Raw genomic sequence first — 25,931 nt, forward strand, 5'->3', positions numbered from 1 at the left:
TTTTGTCTACTTTCTAGCCAGGTTAATGTTGTGTTAATGCACCTGAGCAGCGATGTCATCTGAAAATCAATTGCACTTTTGCATGTCTTTTCTAATTATACTGTGTATAATTACAGCACTTTAGAAATAAAGTTTAATAATAATAATAATAATAATAATAATAATAATACTTACTGACCAGGTTAATATATTGTTAACCTGGATGTTGTCTGATAATAAATCTGCTTTTGTGGGTTTTTCCTCCCACTTTAAATCCCGTTTTTGTACAGGATCCCTCCTGTGTGATAAACTCCATAGACTATTGAGGAAGAGTTTCCATTTGAGTGTTGGACTGGAACAGCATTTAACAATAGCAGTAGCATTTACATTTCTATACCGTTTCATGGTGAACGTAAGCACCCCCTAAGCAGTTTACAACATGCAAACCAATTGCCCCCCAACAAGTCTTACCGACCTACAAAAGGATGGAAGGCTGAGTCAGCCTTGGAGCTTGGTATACTAGGCTTTGAACCCCTGCCATGGAAACCCATTGGGTGGCCTTAGGAAAGTCACACTCTCTCAGCCTTAGAGTATAGCAGTGACAACTCTTCTCTAAATAGTCTTGCCAAATGTAAATCAGAGGTGACTTGAACCCACATAACAACAAACTAAATTTGTCCTGTTTCTGCTTCTTTTTCTGCACTTATAAAAAGGAAAGGGTTAACTAGATAATTCAAGCAGTTCAGTTCCAAATGGTAGATAGTTAGGACAGAAGGAGTAATGTTCTTTTTCAAAAGGAAAGTGGTCTGGGATAACTCATTTCCACAGTAAAAACCACTCTCCCTGCCTCCCCTTAAATGTGTAGCACTCAGAATATCCTCAATCCTCCATCAAGAAGCAGAGATAGATCTGCTAAAAGAATAAAGGAGGGGAAGCATCCTTCCACATTAAATGCTTTTTTATAAATAGAATTTCTATCCTGTTTTCCATCATGCAGGGAGGCGGCAGTGGTCTCTTTGGGAGATATAACTAGATCACTCAAATAGAAGCTTTTTGCTTGATATCTTCCTCTCCTTCTCTGTCCTCAATCTATTTAAAAGGAAAATAGGGGAAACAGCAGAGCTGCTAACATAACATAACAGCAATGTTCTGAAACTGTAAAAACCCTCCTCCCCATTTTCCCCCCTTCTAATAATGTGTCCACAGGAAAAAGAGGATGAGGCTGCTGTATCTTTAACAGTTCTGATGCATCTGATGAAGTGGACTAGAGTTCACAAAAGCTTATTCTAGAAATCCCCTTTTCTCAGTTAGTCTGAAAGGTGCTACAGTAGTGGTTTTGAAATGGTGGGGCATTTTCTTGACAAATTTCTTCAGAGGGGTTTGCCATTGCTGTCATCTGAGGATGAGAGAGTGTGATGTGCCCAAGGTCACCCAGTGGGTTTACATGGCTGAGCTGGGATTCGAACCCTGGTCTCCAGAGTCCTACTCAAACCCCTACACCATACTGGCTCCTTTCCCCCCTCTTTTTTATATACTCATATATACACAAGATAAGAGAACAAATATTTCTATGTGACTGTGAGAGAGTCAATAATGTGTGTGAGTGAAAGAAAGAATGAAAGAACATAACTGTGTACATATCTGTAAGCAAGTGAGTGCAAGTGAGTGTGGCTGTGTGTGAGATGGTATGTGTAAAATTTACACGTGTCGAGCTAGGTATTGGATTTATTTAAATAAAACTGTTCTAATTTTGAACGATGTTTTCCTTTTAAAATGTTAAAATATGAATATACATGAGTGTACAGACAAAATCCGCACACTAAACAGAATATTTTTATTCATATACAGTTTCGCGTGGGGGGTGGAGGTGTTCACATGTAGATCTAAAGGGAATCACAAGGGTAAAAGGTTTGAGAACCACTGTGCTACAGGATTTCTTCATACCTATTTATGCTTTAACAATTGGGTGAAAGAGGAAATTGCAGCACGTGGAGCTTTAAATTCCCTCCTCCGGGAACTATTGAAGGTGCCAGATCCTTCACTTCTTTTTCAAGTGGCCACCCTACAGCTCAGTCTAAGAATTGTTGCTGGACTTCAGGTTTCAGCCAACCTAACCAGTGGTAGTGAGGGCTGTTGGACATTGCAAGTCCAGTAACTTCTAGAAAGCCACAAATTGTCCATCACAGGTATATACACTACAAATTATTTGGTCATAGATCCAAGGATTCTAATGCCAAACTCACAAGATGGCTGTCAGAAGTGAACAGAAACATAGGGCTGTTTCACACTACACAATTATAGTGCTATGATTCCACTTTATATGCCATATTTCATCCTATAAAATCCTGAGGTTTGTAGTTTGGAGAGGTACAAGAGCTCTTTGGCTGAGAATTTTAAATGCCCATCCCTAAATTGCAAATCCCAGGATTCCACAAGCTGATGCTATGGCTGTTAAAGTGGAATCATAGTGTTATAATTGTGTTGTGCCCATGGAAGGGCCCATAGACAGAGACAACTAAGGAAAATGTCCCTTACACAAGTGAGGAGCACTGAAATCTAGCATTTCTTCTTTGTGAGTTCTTTGTTAAAACACCAGTTTTTATGTGCTTTGGTAGAAATGTTCATTGTAAGCATTTGTCAATCTGTAGACTTTCTTCCATATATAATAGGAAGTAAATCTGTGTTCTGCTCACTGTGAGCTTGAATATCATTCTCTAATGCACATTTTTGGCACCAATGCATATTTTTTAGCTGTGGGACAAGTTTATTATGATTATAATGTTGTAAATACTGATATGGGATTAATACATTCAGCAGCATTAGAAATTAGTTTATTTTTAAAAATAAAACACGATACCGTTAGCTGTGCAGCAGACCTTTTTTTAAAATGAAGTATTTATTTTAAAATACAAATGCACAGAAGTTTGCTTTGTTGATTAAACCACTAATTATGTAGCAAGTGACCACATAAAATTGTCTTGAACCCAGTTGGTTCTTGGCTCATGGATTCAGAGTGTGGTTTGTGGCAAACCATGGCTTGTTAGCAGAGCTGGTTCACATGTAGTAAGCCAGATTCTAGCAAACCACACCATGGTTTGTTGTGATGTGCGGACATGGTGATTCCCTCAAATATACTGCTTTCAGATGGAATCCATTCAAATATTTTAACAGCCAAATATCAAGAATACAGAGAGTAAGTTATGTCTATCAGGCTGGGCAACCTTTGGTCCTCCATTGGACTCTAGCTTACATCTCCCCTAGTGGTCAGGGATGATGAGAATCATAGTTCTGCAGCAGCTGGGGAAATCCCCCAGCCTGGATATTCAAGCAAAATGAGGATCAGCTCTAAATTTCAATCTGATGCTTAGTTAAGATAGGAAGCAGCTGTAAATGTTAAGTGCCATCATGTTGTCTTCTTTAAAAAAGAAAAAAAGTTTTACAACCGGAGAGAGTTTTTCCCCAATACGTCACGATTTTTATAGCCATTGGCTACTGCAGCACAGAATTTCCACAAAGGGCTTCGCAAGGCATCAGTTGTAGCAGCTGCTATTGGTTTTCCTCTGACTGGTCTGATGCAACCAAGGCTGCAGTCTTGTAAACTCTTCCCTTAGAATAAGTCCCATTGAACTCAGTGGGCTTAATTCTGAGTAGACGTACATAGGATTGGCCCTTCAATTCTCCCTGTGGATCAAGAAGAGCTTCCCCCTGTATTTCTGGGAAATACAGAAGTTAGTTAGAGAAACATGTGCACATACACATGCAGAGAGAGAGAGAGAGAGAATGAATTTGCATGTTTTAATGAAGTCATATAGCTTCAACAAAATGTCCATTTTGGTCTGTGTAATAACTACACCTGTTTCTCTCTTTACAGGAGGACAACCATAGCTACTATATATCCCGGATTTATGGACCTGGTGAGATTCGAGCCAAAGAACTTTGGGTTGAGGTAGCAGAAGCTAATAGGAGCCAAGTGAAGGTCCATGGAATCCTGTCCAATACGCACAGACAAGCCTCGGTGAGCCCATCCCTTTCACCTGCCTTGTCCTTTCAGTTGCTATGGACTTACTTGTTCTTCTGGATTCTTTCATGCTAGGAGTCTACCATTGCAATTCCAGACATTTCCTCCCTCTAAAGGTGATTATCTGCATGCATTCTCCAGGGCTGGGTACCTTAGTGCCTTCCAAGTGTTTTTGACTTAAGGTTTCACCACTCCAGCCACTGACCATGTTAGCTGAGCCTGTGTTGCCCAAAATGTCTGGAGGGCATCAGGTCGACCATCCTTGCCTTATCTTTTCCTGCTAGTATGCAGCTTTGGCCCAGTGAAGGACAAGAAAATGGGCAGGAATGAGGAGGAAGAGGTGGTGCCTAGACCCTGAAAATCTGTGTTCCTCTCTAAGGAAGGGTGTGTATTTGTATATTTATTACTGTACATAATAAATAGTCTCAAAGACTAACAGGGAGCCTGCTTATTCTCTCACACTAAATATCCTGAGATTCCAGTACTTAAGAGTGCTTAAGCCGAGTGTTGATGCTAACTCTGCTTGTTTGGACTTTACTGTGGTTCATGAACTGGGATCCTAGGCAGTTTGGGACCACTAAACAGATATGGATTAGCTGGCAAATGGCAAAGAACCCATAATTTCTCTGTCTAAAGAGGCAGAGGTGAAGAACCATGCCTATTTCAATGGTATTCACTCATAGGAGGGGTCCTACTGAAACCCATCTTGCCCAAAGACCCTGCAAAGCCTAAAGCCAATATAGGGTTTTCATTTCCTGGAGATTATCTTGGTTTACTTTTTGGTTATTTATTCTTAACAGTAGCCTCAACTCTGCATTATCAAAGGCCTGTTACAGACAGGCCAAAATAAAGCTGCTTCGAGTCACTTTGGAGGTATGGTATTTCAATGATGCATGCGTTCTAAGAGTCCAAAACCCACACCAAAGCCATGCTCCAGTCCTAAGGACTAGAGTGCAGCTTTGGTGTGGATTTTGGACTCTTAGGACTCATGCATCATTGAAATAGCATACCTCCAAAGTGACTTGAAGCAGCTTTATTTTGGCCTGTCTGTAACAGGCCAAAAAGTCAGTATTGGCTGGATACTAGTTAGATACTGATTCCAAGAACCTTTTGTATAGCATTGTGAGGTTGTGTGGAAGAAGGAAATTTCAGCAGATGAAGCTGCTATTACACTTGGGTGATTACTTTGTAAAGCGTACTTAACTGAATAACTGATGTAGAATTCTACCTGTGTTTATATTGATGGGGGGCAGTCTCCTGATCACAGGGATATATGATATGGTGCAATCCTTAGCTTAAACTGGGCTGGAAGAACATGCAAAAAAATTATTATTTTAGATAAAACAGTTGGTTCTGCTCCATGATGACTCCAGATAAAAATCACAAATAAAGAACTGGTGCTTTACAACCACAATACGCTTTGGATCACTCCAAAGGATATGCCACCTGTGCCCAGGACAGTGCTGGCTACTCTAAGGGTAGAAACTGAGAACCAGACTCCAACTTGGTCATCACAACCTCTGCTTGTTTAAACTGCTGAATCAATATAACAGAAAGCAGCTATTAAGCTGCTAACTACTCATTTATGGGTGTTATTTTCCACTCCCTGAAGGTGTGGCTAACAAATCAATACTCAAACAACCTCTTAACTGCTGGGAAAACATAAAGCAGCTATTGTATGTGCCAACTACTGTTTTCTGTGTGTTGTCTGGCACCAAGATATAACACCTTAATCACAGATGTTTCTGAATGCATTCACCCCCAGAGGCAACAAAGAGAAAACAAAAAAGCTGAAAAATGAACACCTGCTTCTTTTAATGGCAGCAGCATTAACATTGCACAGCTGCTGTGTTGTAGCCTATTAAGTCCAGGTCATACTGTTGTTGTTGTTGCCAACAACCTTGACTATGTAGTACCTTTTTTCCTCTGTTCAAATTAATTCACTTCAGTATTCTTTTTAGTTCAACCTTCAATCTTAAAAACATGCACCTGTATTAAAAGACATGCTGAAATGTTACATAATAAAAATACAATTGTTCTTTTCAATAAAATAGACCTATTACATAAGTGGGTAGGTCAGTATTTATGTAAGTTCTATTGACGGGTTGGTTAGCTTTAGTTAGAAGTAACAGTTAAATTTAATCTGTTGTGGTTAAAGGAGAATCCGGGTTACCAGTTAAGGATCATCCTAGGCTCTGAGATTTCCAGGCCAACCTGAAACCTAAGGATGACCTCTGGTGATGTCATTAAGCATTATGCATTAGGTACCAGCCACAGTGTCCCACAGCTTGTCAATCAATCAATCAATCAGTAAGTCAGTCAGTCAGTCAGTCAATCTCAAACATACTCACATAAGCACAAAACAAAGATAACATATTTTTCTGTTTGGAAATTAAGACAGAAATCTCAGATGAAGAGGCTGCTCCGAGACAGGAAAAGGAATATTTAATGTGGCCAATTTGCTTCTGGTCAAAAGGTGGAGGCAAAGCAGAATGGAGGGTGAGCCCTGACACCTGAACAACCAGGAGGGAAGGAAGAAACTATCTAACTAATTACTTTGCATGTTGCAGCAACAAATCTAATTAAGCCTTGGAAATTGTAGCAAGCTATACACATAGCCATTTTCTCTAGAAGTGAGACCACCAATACTGGAGAATCTGAACCTTTGTCTCCAGCCTAGAAATGAGTCATGACAGCTGAGGCTTCTTCTAACTGTGATCTTATGAAAGTCTATATCCCAAAATGCGAACATTTATAACCAGGAATGGACTGGCATTTCAACAAATGCATCATGCATGCATCAGGTGTAGACCTAGCAAATCTTATCTTAGATTTATGAGAAGAGGATGTTTCTATCGCTTAGGCAAGTAAAGGCAAGCCTGAAAATATTGGCAACATTTCAGAAGCTGGGTGAGGAGCTGAGATGCAACTCTGGTATTCACATAATTCCTTGCCCCTCTCTATGATTAGTAAAAACAGAATAAACTATGCCAGTAAGTAAAGCAGGGGCACGGCTACTTATAATAAAATTACTGGCTTTCCTCAGCACTGAATTCAGATTCCTCCATTCCCTAAGGCACTGACCAACACTGCTATTTTATCTTAAATGCTTTGGAGGCCTGTTTTTAATACTGTTATTTCTATCTGTCCTCCTTCAGAGAGTCATCCTGTCCTTTGACTTCCCCTTCTATGGGCATCACTTGCGACAGGTCACCATAGCAACGGGAGGTAAGCTTCATTGGGTACCACACTGGGTATAAGGGCTCCTGTTTTGCAGAGGTTCACTGAATACAGATGGAGGACTGCCAGAAAGGTTTCAAAAATCAAGGTGGTGCATTAAACATTTAGATTAGAAGGTGAGAATCAGATGGCCTTCCAGATGTGTTGGATTGCAACGCCCAGCATTCCTCACCAGTGGGTATGCTGGCTAGAGCTGATAGGCACACAGCTTATTAATTTACAAAGCTCTGAAGTGTGTGGGCTGAGAGATAAGGCTAGAAAGAGAGAGAGTGAAAATACACTTGAACAAAGGCTTGTGGAGCTTGTGGAGTGCTTACTTGCAAATAGGTCAATATTTTTCTACCTTAGGTGAAAAACAAGATACTGTTCCATGTATGGGGAAAAAACCCAACCAATTGGCAGCTGGATCTTAAACACTGGGGTTAGGACAATGCAGCATCTTGCACCATACTTGAAGGAAACATTCAGGGGTAGCTGTGTTGGCCATTTAACAAATATAAACAAAAATCCATCAGTGATACCTTTTACAGTATTAGCCAACCAAAATGCACAATATACTTGTTGCAAGCTTTCGAAGCTCCATGGGCTTCTTCATCGGGCTTGCTTAGGGGGTTCAAGACAGGCTGCATGGTACAGTCAGTCTTCCATATCCACAGATTTAAGCATCCATAGCTTGAAAATATTCCAAAAAATATAAATTCCTTGATTTTGTCATTTTATCTAAGAGACACCATTTGATTATGCCGTTGTATTTAATGGGACTTGAATATCCACAGATTTTGGTATCCAGGGGGAGTCCTGGAACCAAACTCCAACTGATACCAAGGGCCCAGTGTATACAGTTTTCTCCTCCAGTCCTTTGCCAGTGCTTCCCAGTATTGCTTCCTAAGCATCGCCCTAACAGGTCCTCTGAACAGTAGGGCCAGAAGGCAATGGGATGGTAGGTTGTGACTAACATATATATTGCAATGGTGATACAATGAGATTTCTCACTCCTTTTTTAATCTTTTGTCAGGTTTCATCTTCATGGGGGATATCATCCATCGGATGCTGACCGCCACGCAATACATTGCTCCTCTTATGGCAAACTTCAATCCCAGCTACTCCCGCAATTCCACTGTCAAGTATTTTGACAATGGTGAGGTCTTCCAGGAATGACCATATAACTACTGAAAAAGATGCTTGCCATTATTTGTAACATATGTCGGTGGTGTGGGAGGATACAAAAATATTGGACCACTAGTCCGGACATGAAAACCAGTATAGTGTAATGGTTTGAATGCTGGACTAGGACTCTTGAAGACTTGGGTTCAAATCCCTGCTCAGCCATGGTAACCACTGAGTGACCATGGGCAAGTCATACTCTCTCAGTCTCAGAGGAAGGCAATGACAAACTCTCTCTGAACAAATCTTGCCAAGACAGCCCTATGGCAAGTTCACTTTAAGTTGCCGTAAGTTGGAAGTGATTTGAAGCCACAGAAGATCCAAAGTACATGGGGCTTCAAAGCTGATCATTTTCCCAGTGGGTGTTTGCTGAACTTGGTTGTGGTTCCTCAGTGGTCAGTGGAAAGCACTCTTGATACTATATGCTTAAAGCCATACTTCAGCTAGCCACAGAAAAATAATTTCTACCTGACTAAGTATTCTCTCTGGATGTATTCTGTGCATGCTCAGATTCTGCAAGAACCAGAAGTGAGAGAGGGAAGGAAGTTACATTTAGTTTAGGTTAGCCAGTGACAAAAAGTCAGTGCACAGGCTTATATGTGTTTTCCTATGTAGCATGGTGCCTTGCTCAGTTTCTTGAGTCCTTTGGAGCTCTCTTACCCTGCAGGGCCAGTATTGCTGTGCTGCATTTGTCTTTGGCCATAACATGGTGACACAGAACAGACTGGGAGCAAGTGAGCGCCTTGTGTCATGGATTTGGACTACATAGCTTTTGGGGTTGGGTTTTTATTTGTTTGTTTTACTTGTTTCTGTGAATCCCCATCAAAGTTTGGAAAGACTACTGGGGACTACAGTTCCTAGAACCACAACGACTAAGGAAAAAAACTCGTTGCTTCTTTTTTATATTGATCAGAAATTCCTTGCCTAACCATGTGTTAGGAATATAGCTTGAATAAGTTACCTTTAGGGACATCAACCCCCAGAATCCCCCAGCCAGCATCAATGTTAGCCTTGCTGACTGGAGAATTCTGGGATTTGTAGTCCAATTTTTCTAAGGTCTGCTCCTCATATCCCCTCTTAAGGCACAAGATTTCCTACTGCTATCTTCTAACAGCTTGTTTATCTCACAGGAACAGTCTTTGTGGTTCAGTGGGACCAAGTGTACCTGGAAGGAAAAGAAGACCGAGGTTGTTTCATCTTCCAGGCAGCTCTACACAGTGATGGCAGAATTGTCTTTGGCTACAAAGAGGTAAGGTGATGAGTTTCTAGTAGAAATTATAGTCTGGAGGGGTCTTTGCAGTTCTTTGGTGTTTCTTTCCTCAAAAAGTCATTTAAAGCCCTAGCCATTTGGGAAGTGTGTATGGAAGGAGTAGGGAGTGGAAGAATCTCCAGATCCTTATATAATTGCAGATTCTTACATAATTGGGGTTTTCTTTCCTGGCTCCAGATCCCCATGTCAGTCCTGGAGATTAGTGCTACACAGCACCCTGTCAAAGCTGGCCTCTCAGATGCTTTCATGATCCTTAACTCTGCTCCTGGTGTGCCTGGTGAGTCTGGGATGAGTAGAAGCAAAGGGATATAGGTGTGTGGGTGACACATATATGAATTTTGTGTTTAGACCTGGGTCCCATCTACAAGACATCTCATTATGGATGTATATGCAAATAAAGGTATTCCAAAATCCAGAAAACATCTTTAATCCAAAACACCTCTAGTCCCAACCATTTCGGATAAGGGAGATTCAATCCCTTAATGCAATGGCAATATGCTGGACCAAGATGGGGAGACTTAGGTTTAAATCCTTATTTGGCTATAAAGTTCAGTAGGTGAGCATCACACACTTACCATTCAGCCAAAATCTCTCATTGGCAAACCTTAGAAGTGTTACATAAAATTAATATTATGTTAATTTTTAAATATATATGTAATGTTAACACCACTGCAGGTTTAGAAGGCAACACATTAGTAATATACTGTAGGCTTGTTGTTTTTATTTACTTTGTATTTTTAATCAAATTATTAAAAAATAAAAAGTTATGGAAAGGGACATGGTTATCATCCCTCTGTAGTACCCTCCTCCTCCTCCTCCTCAAAAAAGCGCCACATTTTATAAGTTAAAAATGTCATTTTTCATTTTAATGCACTATTTCCAAGCTGAGTTCACAGAGCTGTTGTTAAGATAAAAATGGAAAGGTGGACTATATACACTGCCTTGAACTCCTTGGAGGATGAGGCGGGGGGTTATGAATATAAGAAATTAATTAATAAATTAGCGTAGGAAAAATGCTGATTTGATGAAGATTGCTTGATTGAGATAATGAAAGGAACCTCTTTTTTTAGCTGCCAAGATGCAAGCCCCAGTTAAACATATTAATGCTTGGTGCACTTCTGTGTGTACTGCAGAATAAAGCGGGAAGATGGACCCAGCCCCTTTAGATTGCAGATGCAGAAACTCTTTCTTTCTTTCTTTCTTTCTTTTCTAAATTCTCCCCTTTATTAAAAACTCTCAGCCAATAGAACATCTGATGTTGTCATTTCCTATTTGCACCAAGTTTGATCTACATGGGGGAGAGAATTCATAGAATTAGGGTGGCTATGACCAGGTGAGCTAGGGCTATTATACATGTATTATGCAAATTTCTGCAGATTTTCGCACATATACATCAACACTGAATTGTCTTCACTTGCCTTGCCATCATTGTTTTTATTATCACTGCCACTATAAGTCATCATCATTTTCATCTTCATCATCATTCAAACTTTGCTCCAATGAGTTCTAGACAGAATATATAGTCTTCCCCTTGTTGCCTCACACTAGTTGAGGCTGAAAGACTCAGACTTGCTGAGGGCCCATTCCCACTTACCGGAAAATCTGTTTCCTGAACCAATTTTAAATTTAATTGATTTATTTGAAAATACAAAAAACACTGCAAAAACCCAGCATCTTTTTGATGTGGGTTAAATGGGCAAAAAAGGGCAGAAAGCATGGCCTCTCTTTCTGAATCGATTTCTAAAATCGGATTCAGTGGGAACCATGCCCCTTTAACCCGGATCCTGATTCCGATTTAAACATAGTGGGAAAAAGGCCTCAGAGTCAGTAATTTCTGTGACCTTGTTCTGTGGCCTGAATGGGGAGATTTTAATCTCTAAAACTCTAGCCCAGCCTCTCCCAAACTGGTGCCTCCCCTGGTATGCTAGATTACAACTCCCATAGTCCTCACCTTCCTGGTGCAAGTGTGCCTGTTGAAGGAGGCAACTGGAGAGTACATTGTCTAAGGCAGGACTGGGTATGGCCACAGGTTAGAGGACTATGTTTGGGTCCTCCAGGCCCTTTTAGAGCTGCTGCCATGTCCATAGACCCAAACAAGACAGTTACTTTTGTACATTTTGGGAGAAGGTTATATGTGGCTGTTTGCGTGTGGGCAAAAACAGCATTTTTGCCACTTCTAGATTGATTTTAGGGTAATATTTTTCCCAGCAAAAAAATGAAGAGGGAGAGTTAAAGGCTTTACAGTACAGTTGGCCTTCCATATACACAGATTCCTTATCTACTGATTCAACCATCCATGGCTTGAAAATATATTTTTTAAAAAATCCAAAAAGCAACTTGAAAATATGTAATATATATATAAATTCCAAAAAGCAAACCTTGATTTTGCCATTTTATATAAGGGACACCATTTTACTATGCCATTGTATTTAATGGGACTTGAGCATCCTTGGATTTTTGTATCCATGGGGTGGTGGTGGTCCTGAAACCAAATCCCAATGGATACTAAGGGCCTACTGTACTACCCACATCCCAGGATTGCATGTGACCCTTGAACCATGCGACTCCTATCCCTGATCTAAAGGGTGCCTGCTTTATTGAGTGTGGTTTAGCGACATGAACGTCTGTGTGAGCCAGTTGGTAGCTAGCTCCACCTTAATACTTGACCCTCTAATGGACCTTGACATGGTGTACCATTTAAAAAAAGAGGACAGAAATCTTCACTAATATAATACTCACTTTAATCTATTTTAGAATCCCACCGTCGGACCATCTATGAATACCACCGAGTAGAACTGGACACCAGCAAGATCACAAGCGCATCAGCTGTGGAGTTTGTGCCCTTGCCCAGTAAGTAGAGGTGCATAGAAGCATCACCATGTATCCTTCTTCCAGAGATTCTTAGGCTTTTCACAACAAGCTTGTTTTAAATTAATGGAGAGATTGTTGGGTTTGCCTTAGACATTAAAACTGTAAGTCATCTTGGATGCAAAAGGTTAGTGGTTAAAATAAAAATGAAAACATTTCCATATTTATACAGCACAGAGTTTTTAAAACTGGTATTTTAAACATCCCATTGCCTTTTTGTGGAATTGGTTTATGTGCATCCTGTTTTTAATCCAGACAGAGTCCCCAGTGATTAAACGTCTACCTTCCTGTGTACATTTTGTACCTTTCATGCTTTGGGATGCATCAAAGAAATGATGCTGCATTGCCACTGAAATAGATAACATTTTGTGAAAACAGTAAAAACAAGGAGTCCTGGTTCAATCCATAAATACCCAGACAGCAGAGGATAAACCTATCCAGAAGATGCTAAGTTTATACATTCATGTCAACTCTGTTGGGTGTTTTATGGCAGGCTTGGCATGCTGCAATGCAGGGCATAAATAAGCGTTCTGAAATAGGTGTTTTTTTAAGGGGAAGAATATAATTTATGTGATTTTTAAAAAAATTAAAAATCTTCTATGGAACTGAGAGAGAAGAATCAAATAAAAAGGATTTATGGGTATGTACTTAATTCTCCTGTTTGGTTAGTAGCTTCAAGTAAACATATTTCTTTCTTTGTTTGATTCTATTGTCTGGTCACTTGACTCTGGCTAAAATAACAATAACAACAATGACAACAACAGTGGAGGGTGAGAGACGCACAGATACATGAGTATCTCACTGAAGTCTTATGAAGTATTCCTCCCAATGTTCTCAGTGTTCAGGCTGTGAAAGCCAAAGCTATGTGGCCAAATGGTATCATCATGCACAAGGGGGAAGTATTAATAATCTCAGAGAAAACCCAACATTGAATGTGGAATGGAACAACACTCTGTATTGCAACATTTTATTGCAGCCCCATTTGTCTGGCTTAAGCCAATTTTCCAAAAGCTATTTCAGACAATAGGATCTTACTTTGTTTTGGATACATACCAGTCACTATGATGACTCTCATTTTAAATACTTTACTATAGAAGCTTTTTTGCTTTGAAAAAGAGGAATTGTTCAGGGAAATGAGGACATAGATAACTCTACCTAAAAGAAAATACTGCTTCTGTGAGTGGTATATTTGCATGAAATGAGCAATTCAAGATGAAATTCATGAACTCGTGACATTTGTATGATTCAAGCAAAGCTCATGCAGTATCACAGATCTTGCTTCAGTAACAAGGGGAACTGTTCACCCTATACAGTTATAGTAGTATTATTCAACTTTAACTGCCATGGCTCCATCCTGTGGATTTCTGGGGTTTGCCATTTGGTGAGGCACTGGCACTTCCTGGCTGATAATTCTGAATGCTCAGTGGTTTGAGCATTGAACTATAACTCTGGAGACCAGGGTTCAAATTCCTGCTCACCATGTAAACCCACTGGGTCACACTGGGCAAGTCACAGACTCTCAGACTCAGAAAACCCTGTGATAGGGTTACCATAAGTTGGAAACAACTTGAAGGCACACAATAACAAAAACTGCCAGTCCCAGGTTCCCATAGGATGGAACCATGGAAGTTAAACTGGAATAATCATGCTAAAATTCTATAGTGTGAATGGGCCCATGAAAAATCTTGTTTTTTTCCTTCTTCTTCTTAAATAGTCTTAGGAGCCATTACATGGTCTTGCATGACTTCAGAAATCTCAAACCCAGACTTGCCTAGCTGGAAGGCCTTCTCACTCATTTTGTTTGGCATTTTGCCATTTGAGTGTGATATCACCTGAGATATGGTTGCCTTGGGATCACCATATGTCGGAAACGACTTGAAGGCACACAACACACAGACACACACAATTTAAGGATGATGGTTTAGAGAAGTGCTGCTCCAAGTTGTGGTCCAGGGACCAGAGCTGCAAGTCCCTGGCAGGTTTCCTTCTGGGGCAAAACTATTGAAGCCAATGGGCAGAAGTATGATACTGGTCCCTGGGACATGGGGTAGTGGTGGCCAGTGCCCCACATCAGATAGCATGAGATGCAGTGGTTTGGAGGACTCAGACCCCTTGAGTGTGAGACTGTTTGATCCTTAATACTAGGAGGGGTTGCCTGTCATCTTAATGGACTTGAACGGAAATCCAGGATTGAAGGACAAGCCAAGATGATTGACAAATTACCTGAAATAAACATGGAAATCTTTTTTTCCCTGCAGCATTATGCAAACCACTTCTCCCAGAGGGAAAAGGCTTGCTAAATTGCTGCCAAAAACAATGGAAAGAGTTTTAGATACATTTTCTCTTTATTGTGACTCATACTGTGAACTCAAGTACAATCATTCCTAGCTATAAAATCACTCTGTACCAATACTACTAAAAAAGAGGAAGAGGGTTAATTTTCAGATGAGAAACAGTGCAGTCCTTCCCCATTTCTCTGAAAGTTTGAGGCTCATCCCAGGACAAGTCCCATGGGCATATGCATGTTTACATGTGCCATATTGTGTGTGTGAAGTTTCAAAGTAACTCTTCTGTTCCCAGACATTCTCACAATTCTTGAGGTTCAGAAATCTACTGTGAGATTGTATGTCATAAAACAGCTGATGCAGAAGTGGACATGATCTCATTGTGGAAAGAAACGTTACGATGATGGAAGAACACCTGGGTTTCATTTGAGTCATATTCACCAAGTCTTGACTTTACCAAATCACTTTTACCAGAACTAGCTTTCAGTACCAGGAACTAGCTGCAAAATGTTTGAAGTGGAAGAGTAGTGCATCCTCAGCCCACTCCTCTGGGAAATGGGAAGTATCTTGTAGAGAACAGGGAGATAAAATTCTGTAAGATCTGTATCCACAGACACACACACACACACACACACACACACACACACACACACACACACCACTTTCCTGTGACTAAGACCATGCATACTGAACATTATCCTCTGCATATTCCAGTAGAGCATCTGCTGAAGCAGACTGAAGTCTGTGAAAGCTCATGCTGCCAACCTCTTTCTTTCAGTTAGTCTCAAAGGTGCTACAAGATCTCTCCACATACTTATCTAACTTGAAGCATGAAGAGTTTCTACACCGGTGATGGATTCAGAATTTCTATATACATTAAAACACATGCATGCACACACTGGAGAATTGCATTGCAAAATTCAGAAAGTCAAATCTGGATATTTGACTATCTCTTGGTTCACATATTAATTTAAACAGCAGGAAATCATCTATCAGGGATGCTTTGACTGTGATTTTCTGCATGGCAGGGGGTTGGACTGGATGGCCCTTGGGGTCTTTTCCAACTCTACGATTCTATGATGCTTCATTGGGAGATGTATTGTAAAGTTCTGAACAGGCAGAACTCTGACATGTATCCTTTGCACATACATCCAAAAACTCATATTTTAGTTGTTTTAGTGTCTCCCCCATAAGACATTGAAGAAAAATTTAGGGCATTAGAATATAAAAACCAAAAACACTAATATAATTGTAAATTCATGCTTCTTAGTCATACTCAAAATGGGGGACATTTTGAAATTCCTCCTGGACATAAGGATGAAATGTAGGACATGTCCTGGGAAAGGAGGGTGTCTGGTCCCCCCTGTTTCATACACATTTCAAATTTATGACTTTTTCTATGGGCACTTTTTAAATATGTGTATTTCGGTTGGGTTTGTTTTTTAAACAACTGTACACTTCTATCAGTATTGGACTCCAGAGCACAAGATGCATCTGGCCCATGGACAGTCTCGGAAATGCTAGCTAGTTAAAGTCTACAAAAATAAAAAGTCCACTGACAAGGATTCCTTGCACATTTTTTATTCTAGAACAACATGACTATCTAGTTGACTTTAAATGCAATACATCCCATTTTAGAAAGCAAGAATTGAAGCACTGTTACGTTTGCTCCTTCCCTTGCAGCTTGTCTCCAGCACCAGAGCTGTGAAGTCTGCACGACGTCAGATTTAACCTTCAACTGCAGTTGGTGTCATGTCCTGCAGAGGTAATGCACAAACGTGAGAGGAAATTCCCATTCCAATCTCAAAAGAGCCAAGTTGGCTTTCTTGGTGTTATCCTATCTCTGGAATTGTTCCGGAGATATATAATATATCTGTAGCATTTATACAGTTGTATACCGGAAAGGCACCAGATCTTGTCTGATCTTAGAAGCTAAGCAGGGTCAGCCCTGGCTAGTACTTGGATGGGAGACCACCAAAGAATACCAGATGCTATAGGCTATATATCAGAGAAGGGAAATAGCAAAACCTCCTCTGAGTATTCCTGGACTGAGAAAACCCTATGAAATTATTGGGGTCATCATAACAGGTAACCTGGAGGCACATGCGCATGCATAGTTAGGCACCAGATCCCATCTGGTCATGGAAGCAAAGCAGAGTCAGGCTTGATCAAAACTTTGATGGGGGACTGCCAAGGAATACCAGGTACTGTAGGCTGTATTTTAGAGGAAGACAGTAACAAATCATTATTTATAAGTAATGGATTATAAGGTCACCCAGTGCATTTCATGTTGCCATTAATACTAGAGCCTGCATCATCCAAGTTGCAGTCCAGCATTCTAAGCAATGCATTATACTTGCTCAAGGTATATTAGATGAATTCATGGATGACAAAGCTATCAGTCATGATAGCAGTATATTACATCAATTGTCAGAGCCTGTATGCCTCTCAATACCGGTTGTTCAGAACCAAGAGGAGAAGGGTACTAATGTATTCTCTTGATGGGCTTCCCAGAGACATCTGGTTGGCAATGTAGGAACAGAATATTAGATTGGGTTGACTACTGGTCTGATTCGATAAATCCTCTTCTATTCTTATGTAGGACACCAGGCTACTGGCTCCATTCCATGATTCCGGAGCTAGCAATATTTTCCCATCATTGTCATGCACAGGTGTTCCTGGGGGAAATAGAAACAGCAACAAGTGGGAAAGTTTGTAAATTTATAGTTCTTTGTGGGTTTTTTGGGCTATGAGGCCGTGTTCTAGAAGAGTTTATTCCTAGGAATATTTCACAAAAAACTATGGATGCCTTCCATGAAATCCTTTGGTTTCACTTTGTAAGTTTATTTCCCTCCTTAATGCTGCACCCAAAGGACTAAAATCCAAAAGTAGCATCTGCAGATACAGATGGATGAATGGAAAAATGGACATGTTTCCCAATTTTTCTGTCTCTTTTGGATACCTTCTTTTCCAACACACAAACACATACGCATGCAGAATCTCAAGCAGTTAGATGGAACGGTTTAGCTTAGCTCCTTCCGACCCAGCTGTGCTGGAATGGAATTCCCAGTTCCTCAGGGGAAGCCCTTTTGCTCTCTCTGTTTGTTACATTTACTTGTCTTTGTATCTGGTGCGCTACGCCCATCGGGGAATTCTGATGATAAAATCAGATGCTTAAATATAGCCCGGCCCTCCCACATAGTAAGGGACCAGATGGTACACTGCTTCAGCCTTCTCCTGCATCACAGCAAATGGAAGCATTTTGAAGAGAAGGCATCCCTCTCAGAACAAGAGGTCACATACACTACAAGCTGTGTTTTAACTCTCATGGCTGCACACCAAAGAAGCCTGGGAACTGTAATGTGGATAGCCACCTTAATATTTTTAGAAATTCAGAAAGCTACATTTGGAAGTATTCGAAATATTTGAAAGGAGCATTTGAAAGAAAGCTAAATAGCTCAGCCTTCTAAAAATAAATATTTTTAAATAAGTCTGACATAGGGTACATCTGCACTGTTGAAATAATGTAGTTTGACACCAACTGCCATGGATCAGGCCTACAGAATCATGGGATTTGTAGCTTTGTGAGGTACCAGCATTCAATGTGATTCACAATGATACTTTTGTTAAAAATTTAATAAGTAAGAGTTATAAGAGAAATTGGAATAATTATATTATAAAAATAACTTTCTAAACTCTGGGTCTGGTGAAATGGAGGAAGTTGTTTAAACGTATGTCTGCACAACAGTTTTGGAAGAACTGTTGTGCAGTTCTTCCAAAACTGTTTCTTCCTCGGTGTACCCAGTTTCTTCAAGTTAAACAGTTCCTATTCAATAAGCACAAAGGGCCCTGCATATCTACATGACATTGTCAGAAATTACTGTATGGGTTGTGCATGGGTGATGTAGTCTTTCATGGGGAACTGAGAACTGTTGTGTATCTTCACCCATGTCATGCCAAGTCCTACTGCATTTCTTTTAGTTGAAGCAATACACACATAGAAATATGCCATAGAATCCCAACCAAAGCATGGCCAATATGATTATTTCTTCAGTTCCTTAGAAGTAAGCTTGGTAGTGACAATGCCACCAAATGGTTATCTTTGTTGCATACATTATTAATGTTTCTCCTCTCTGCAGATGTTCCAGTGGATTTGACCGATATCGTGAAGAGTGGTTAGAATATGGATGTAGCCAAGAGGTAAAGTTATGGTTTTAAGAATGAAAGGAGATCAGCCTTGAATCATTGCTCCTTCTCTCTATTTCACAGACTAAAATGACAGCATCAATGTAGTTACACAGCACTGTAGAAGTAGTTTCTTCATTTGAGCTTGGAAAAATTACTTTTTTGGACTAAAACCCCCATCAGCCCCTAGCCAGCACAACATTTTCAAGCCCTGGTCTTCACAGGTCTAAAGAGAAGACCTGTTGATGGAGAGTAAGGCAGCATATGAGGAGAAGGTCTGGAGGAATCTAGAGGACAGAACTACTGTAAGTGGGCCACTTGGCCTGTTTTTTCGGTCCATGAACTAGCCTGCTTCTCTCAGCTGTGATGAAAGATGTTATTCCATTGTCAGCATTCAGTCGACTGTACTGTCAGGTCCTATTGAGGAATGAGGGAAAGAAAACCATTTTGTCCTTCACCAGCTCTGCTAAAGAGATGCCAAGAGAGGCTTTTCTTCGAAAGCGAACACCAGCGAGAGAAATGGGGAATTTATCAGCATCACAGCAGAAGAGATGTTTTGCCACTCACATTATTATTATTATTATTATTATTATTATTATTATTATTATTATTTTCCCGCCTCTCCCAGATGGATCGAGGCAGGATTACAACCTGATAAAAGATACAAATCACACCAATAAAATACAATAACAATTTACATAGCTCCATGGTCCCCAGGAGGGCTGACTGGGCCCTCATGTACTTGCTATTTAGATTAAAAAATAATTCAGGGGCATCACAGTGATATGTTTAGCATTGCATGTGGTTTGGACCAGAGACATAGCAAGTACTTAGTGAGAAACTTAAGATGTCTTTGTAATAAAATCTCCTATTCATAACCTGAGGATCTTTTGCGTGGATTTTGGGTGCCAAAATGGGTTTATGGAGAGAGTAGGAGTGGACCTCTGTTGACCTGTAGGATACAAGGATGGAGGAAAGTTGTGTAGTGTGGGAATGTCCCATGTTAATTAAGACAAAAATGAGAGAAGTGGTTGAACAGAACATTTATGTTTGGAGGAGTCTGAGGATGAACTGCAGTAATTGAAGTTTTTAATACATTTAAAAAACTATATCCATCCATTTCCAACCACTTAGGACTTTGTGGAAGAAGAAAAGACTCAACCAGAGTCAAAATTCTGAATTAAGGGGAAAATAAACTTGACAGAATTATATACAATTGGCAAGAGACGTACCAAAGAATGCCAGTACTTTGGGTGAGGAAGAGGAGTCTCACAAACAGAGAAAGATGAAGAGTAGAAAATTCACTTCTAACAAAAAAAAAAAAAGGGAAGAAAACAAAGCACTTACAGGTTGTCAGAATGACCATGTTATTATGTTATCGTAATATTATGCATACACACAGATATACACAAATATGCAAGCTCAGAAATAAAAACAGAACATAGAACTTGTGTTCCAGAGGCAGGATCTGAAATAACGTACAAGATCAGGAATAGAAATAGGACCAGGACCAAGACAGGGCAGGAGTGGGTTATGAATCCAAACCAACAGGAGGAGAATCTAAAGTAGTACCCGAGGCAGGTAGACATATACTAAAAAATGAGGAAAGGGGTACCTCTGTGCACATGCTTAATCGAGAAATTTGTGGTTCATTCTAGAACTAAGCTCATAAGTTCTTTCACACAAAAATTTCCTTAAGGATTTCCCCCAGTGTTCTTCCTCAGAAACCTAGTGTGCAGGGAGAGGGAACCTTTTAGTTTTTACAGTTGTTAGACCAAGATTGGGAACCTGTGGTTGTCTAGATATTAGCCTCTCTTCCATTACCCCAACTAGCCTGGTCACTTGGAAAAGATGATGGTCTTTGTAGTCCAGTAACATGGTGGGTCAGAGGACTCCCATCCCAGAGAGCTACCAGCAAAACCTGACCCACTTTCTGCCCATCTCTAGACTAGGATGCCAGATGCCATTAAAAATAATAAGATAAGATGGAGAGCCCACCATGACATTTCCATGGTGGCAGGATTGTGTGCTCCTGTGAAAGAAGAGACTATGCTGCTGGTAGCACTGCTGCTGATAGGATTTCACACGTCAGACAGGCTTTTGCACTTCTGAATGTCTTTCTACCACAAAAACCCTAGGATGAGATAGTCCAAAATAGAAACAAGAAGATGTCAGAAGATGAGACTCCCAGGTCAAAAGGCTAGTGATGGAGAGCAGAGGACAAGTATGACTAGTGCTGAGTCTAATGATGCAACCAGACTCAAGCAAAAACAATGTTCAGTTCCTAATTTACTCATATGTGAAAGGAAACAATGCATAATAGTAGGATGATAATGCTTGGAAATGTGGGAGGCAGTAGGAAAAGAAAGCTGCATTACAGGTGGATAGACTTAATCAAGGAAGACATAGCTTGGAGATATCTCATTCAGAGTTGCCATGTGTTGAAGTCAGCTTGAAGGCAGTTGAGAACAAGTTGGTGATGGGTGAACAAAGACTCAAACATTTGGTTGGATGCATGGGGGAGTTTAAGTGGGTGCAGAGCTTGGAAAAGTTCTCTCTCTCTTTTTTTTACATCAACTCCGTAAATCTTCCATGCCTTTCCAAGTTCTGATTGTATCAGCAAAAAGGCCACCTAAAGAAAGTCAGCAACAAAATGTATGATTTGGGTTTGCCATTTCAGTCAGAACAGAAGACCTGTGCAGACTTTGAAGAAGATGAACATTACTACTCCTCACCTCCCAATAGCAGTCCCTTCACGCCACTCGGAGAAGGTGTCACCACTTCTTCTCACTTTGTTGACAGCCTAACCACAGAAGGTATTGGTCAGGTTCAAAAATTATGGAGAGAGGGGAGGGCAGGGCTAACTTTGAAGGTAATTTCTTCTTGCAGTTTATCTTCTCAAATGCATGGAATAGTCCTCTCTCTCTCTAGAAGATTTTTAATGCATTCATAAAACTTCTTTGAAGAAAGCCATCATAGTTAAACAAGCAGTCTGATATTGATCTAGATTTCATATAGTTATGCATTACCTGTTCTAGGAGCAACCCTACCATTAGGCAGATTGAGACAGTTACCTCCAGTGGGAGATGCTGAGTGGGATAAGTAGAACAGCAGGAGCTTTCCATGGACATTCCCTTTCACTAGAGAACAGGGACCCTTTTACACTACACAATTGTAACATTATGATTCCAATTTAACTTCCATGTTTCCTGGGATTTGCAGTTTAGGGAGGTCTATTTGGAATTCTCAGCTAGAGACCTCGACTGCCTTCCCAAACTACAAATCCCAAGGTTCCATAGGATGCAGCCATGACAGTTAAAGTACAATGATAGTGGTATAACTGTGCAAGAACCCTAGCATTTTACATTCCAAGCAGGCTGTACTACATCCCATAAAAAATAGCAAGGGAGAAACTAACGGTATAATAACACTCTATTACAACAATGCCCCAAAGGAATGAAACCATAACAAAGCAATTATCAACAATGATCATATCATTAGGTATGTAACCACATTGTAATAGTGCTACAAAACACATTTTTGGGTGTTGTTTTCTCTTTCTTTCATCTTTCTTTCTTTCATCTCACCTCAAGCAGCTCAGTGTCTTTAGCTGGGACTGTCCAAATTGATAGAATTTAATTGGCTATATTAGTTCAAACACAAAATTTCTCTACTTGAAATACCATATAGCTCTGAATGTAATACTGGAAAAAATGATAAAGAAAACACTGACAGAAAAGCATTTGTGTTTTTGGTTTTGTGACAAGTCTGTCATTATAGTCAGCTCTCAGAGATACATTGGTGAGAAGATACTGCTTGCAGAGAGAGACCAGCAACCTAATGCTTACTGTATATACTCAAGTCTAAGTCTAGAAACTTAGGTTATAAAAATAGACCCAAAAACCTGAATCAACTTATCCATGGGTCAATGTAAGTACTGCACTTTAACTCGTGTGTGTATGTGTGTGTGTATGGTAAAAGGCAAGAATTTAATCTGCCCTGGAAGCACTAACCCCCTTCTACTCTTTCATCCATCCAGCCTTTAATCTGTGCACAAATAGTTATGCATGCTGGGATTATGTAAATTCTTTGGCATTGTTTTCCTTTATTTCGTCCTTTATATCCTTCATTGCCTGCCCCTCTAAGTTTTACCTTCGACTTATCCACAGGTCAAATCAAAATCCACAATTTTGGCACCAAAATTTGCCCTCGACTTATATATGAGGTCGACTTATAGTCGAGTATATACAGTATTTTTCAAAATTAATTTTTAGATAAACAAATGGGTGCTTGAACAGATCAAGCCTGAACTCTCCCTGCAAGCCAAGATGACCCAATTGAAGCTGTCATACTCTGGCCATATCATGAGAAGGCATCAATTATTGGAAAAGGCAATAATGCTAGGAAAGGTAGAGGGCAGAAGAGAAAGAGGAAGGCAGCATGCTAGATTATCCTCATCTCATTTGCTGGGATAATGGGAATGATGGGACAAGGCCACAGTCTCACTGCTCAGGGAGCCTCCATCAGGCCTGAAATTTCAGGACCTAAGCAGAGCAGTGAAGGACAGGGGGCTTGGAGATGTCTCACTGCAGAGTTGTCATGAATTGGGGTTGACTTGAGGGCAGCTAACAACAAAACCAACATCCACAAATACTTCTGATGTTGAATGAAATATTATTGTCCTATCTGTGAAATCGAAGGCTTTTGTGGCCGGCATCCATAGTTTTTTGTAGGTTTGTCGAACTATGTTGCCTTGTTCCAGTAGAGTTTGTTCCACCATCTGTGGCTGGCATCTTCAGAGATGTTCTATCTGTTTGCCATCTTTAGCTGTAAGTGCTTATATTTATGTACGCAGATCATCACCAGCCAGACATGAGAGATAGCAGCAGCTTCATCAAAGCCCAGAGATTTGTAGAAATATAAATATTGGGAGAGGGGAGAATAGGGGGAACTCCTCAAAAATCGCACAGTGTGGGCTAAGTGTGTTCAGTGCGCATGGGATGCTGACTGCTGAGGGAGAAGGAGCAAAAAAGTGGATGAGTCAGGGAATGGGATGAAGTATTGTGGCAGACAAGGTTGTCTATCTGGAAGAGCAAACAAGAGCACTGCATTCTGCAATGTTTTCTTTTAGGATTGCACTAATTCCAATCTAGGTAGATTTTCTCCAGTATGAGAATTTCCATAATATCCCCCCAGGATCTTGTGCATAATATCCTATGTTGGCGCCAAAGATGCATCCCCCTATGAGATTAGCGACAGGTACTGGCTCAATTTTGCTGCTTAATAGTCCCTGTCGCAAGCTGCTAATTAAAATAAATAGAAAAGAACATTAGTAGTTGCCCTTCAGCAGTGAAGGAAAGAGAGGACAAAATTCTTTTGTGACAGACTTGACTTTGAAAAGAGCTAATAAAAGATGAGGGAAGAGGCCCCCACTGTAACTGTAATGATTTCCCAGTTCATTTTTGAATCTTGGCAGGGGGGCTATTTCCTTTTTTTCTTTTTAAATAGAAGTGTATTCAAGCATGAAGCTAATTTCCTATCTCAGAAGACAAACAGAACAGTCAGCTTTGGCGGGTCAGAAGACTTCTGATTTAATAGCATTAAAGCGTGGAGTGAGGCAGAGCAAAGTTAACTGCAACCTTCTTCCACCCATTAGGGCTATAGCTCCCATCATCCCCACCAGTCCAGCAAATGGAATGAGGGTCATCAAGGTTGTAGTGGACACCAGGATGAGTGATACTGAAAACAGGTCCTTGAGTTGTAGTTACTCAAGCTGGTATCTTCCAGATACGTTAAGACCATTATCAACCCCCATGCTTTCTTGGGATAGTGGGCATTGCAGGGTGAAATAGCTGGAACACTTTGGGCTAACTTCTAGACCACTGCATTACAGGTAACGCAAGGCTCAGTGTGGCTTAGCCCTCAGCCCTGTTTCCAATGCTTAAGTCTTTCAGAATGAAATAATAAAAAGAGGTGTAGACCCTAGGTATATGCAGAGGCCTTTCTCTTGTGTAGCTTCACTTCTCTTCAAGTACAGGGGGCAAACAGTTCTTTGTCCATTCTGGCCCCTTGCTTTATTCAATACTCTTTTTTGTATGTTTGGATTCCTACTTTGTAACCCCAGTTTCTTGAGGCTGCATCTACACTGCAGAAATAATCCAGTTTGACACCACTTATCTGCCATTGCTTAATGCTACGGAATTCTGGGAATGGCAGGTTGGTGGGGCACCAGAGCAAAACAAACTGCCATTCCCAGAATTGCATAGCACTGAGCCTTGACAGTTAAAGTGGTGTCAAACTGGAAAGGAAGAAGGAAGCTATCAAAAAATGTAGGTCCTCCAGAGCAGTGGTCGCCAAACTTGCTCTTTAAGGGATTTTGGACTTCAGCTCCCAGAATCCCAGACTATTGGCCAACATGGCTGAGGCTTTTGGGAGCTGAAGTCCAAAATCTCTTGAGGACCACTGTTCTAGAGTGTGTTTGCAAATTCCAGCAACAAATCATTTAAGCCTTGTGAATTGTAGCAGGCAACTATATTAATAGCAGAGCCAGTATGGTGTAGGGGTTTGAGCATTGCACTATGACTTTGGAAGCTAGGCTTTAACTCCTTGGTCAGCCATGGAAACCCACTGGGTGACCTTGGACAAGTCCCACTCTTTCAGCCTCAGAGGAAGGCAAATGCAACACCCCTTTGGACAAATCTTGCCAAGACAATCTGTGATAGGTTCACCTTAGATTCGCCGTAAGTCGGAAATAACTTGAATGCACACAACTACTACTACTTTAATAGCTGAGCTGGAGATTTGCACAGTCCTTTTGCTGGGAGCTGAGGCCACCAAAATTGGAGAATCTGTACCTTCATCTCTCACCTGGAGATGGCCCACAAAAACTAGTGTTTCCTGGCCAGGCCCTGAAGACTGGCAG

At 40.6% G+C, this 25,931-nt stretch overlaps 1 protein-coding gene across 1 annotated transcript in view; it reads left to right on the forward strand.

The window, feature by feature from the left end:
* Positions 1-25,931, forward strand: part of PLXDC1 (plexin domain containing 1) — a 64,319-nt gene that overhangs the window by 32,385 nt on the left and 6,003 nt on the right. The window contains exons 3-11 of the mRNA XM_042475960.1: positions 3,851-3,994; positions 7,156-7,225; positions 8,253-8,375; positions 9,532-9,650; positions 9,849-9,948; positions 12,426-12,521; positions 16,508-16,589; positions 18,964-19,024; positions 21,690-21,825. Coding sequence (XP_042331894.1) covers positions 3,851-3,994; positions 7,156-7,225; positions 8,253-8,375; positions 9,532-9,650; positions 9,849-9,948; positions 12,426-12,521; positions 16,508-16,589; positions 18,964-19,024; positions 21,690-21,825 — 931 coding nt within the window. The remainder of the gene's footprint in view (positions 1-3,850; positions 3,995-7,155; positions 7,226-8,252; positions 8,376-9,531; positions 9,651-9,848; positions 9,949-12,425; positions 12,522-16,507; positions 16,590-18,963; positions 19,025-21,689; positions 21,826-25,931) is intronic.

This window comes from Sceloporus undulatus, chromosome 6 (genome assembly GCF_019175285.1).
Source record: "Sceloporus undulatus isolate JIND9_A2432 ecotype Alabama chromosome 6, SceUnd_v1.1, whole genome shotgun sequence".
Taxonomy (NCBI): domain Eukaryota; kingdom Metazoa; phylum Chordata; class Lepidosauria; order Squamata; family Phrynosomatidae; genus Sceloporus; species Sceloporus undulatus.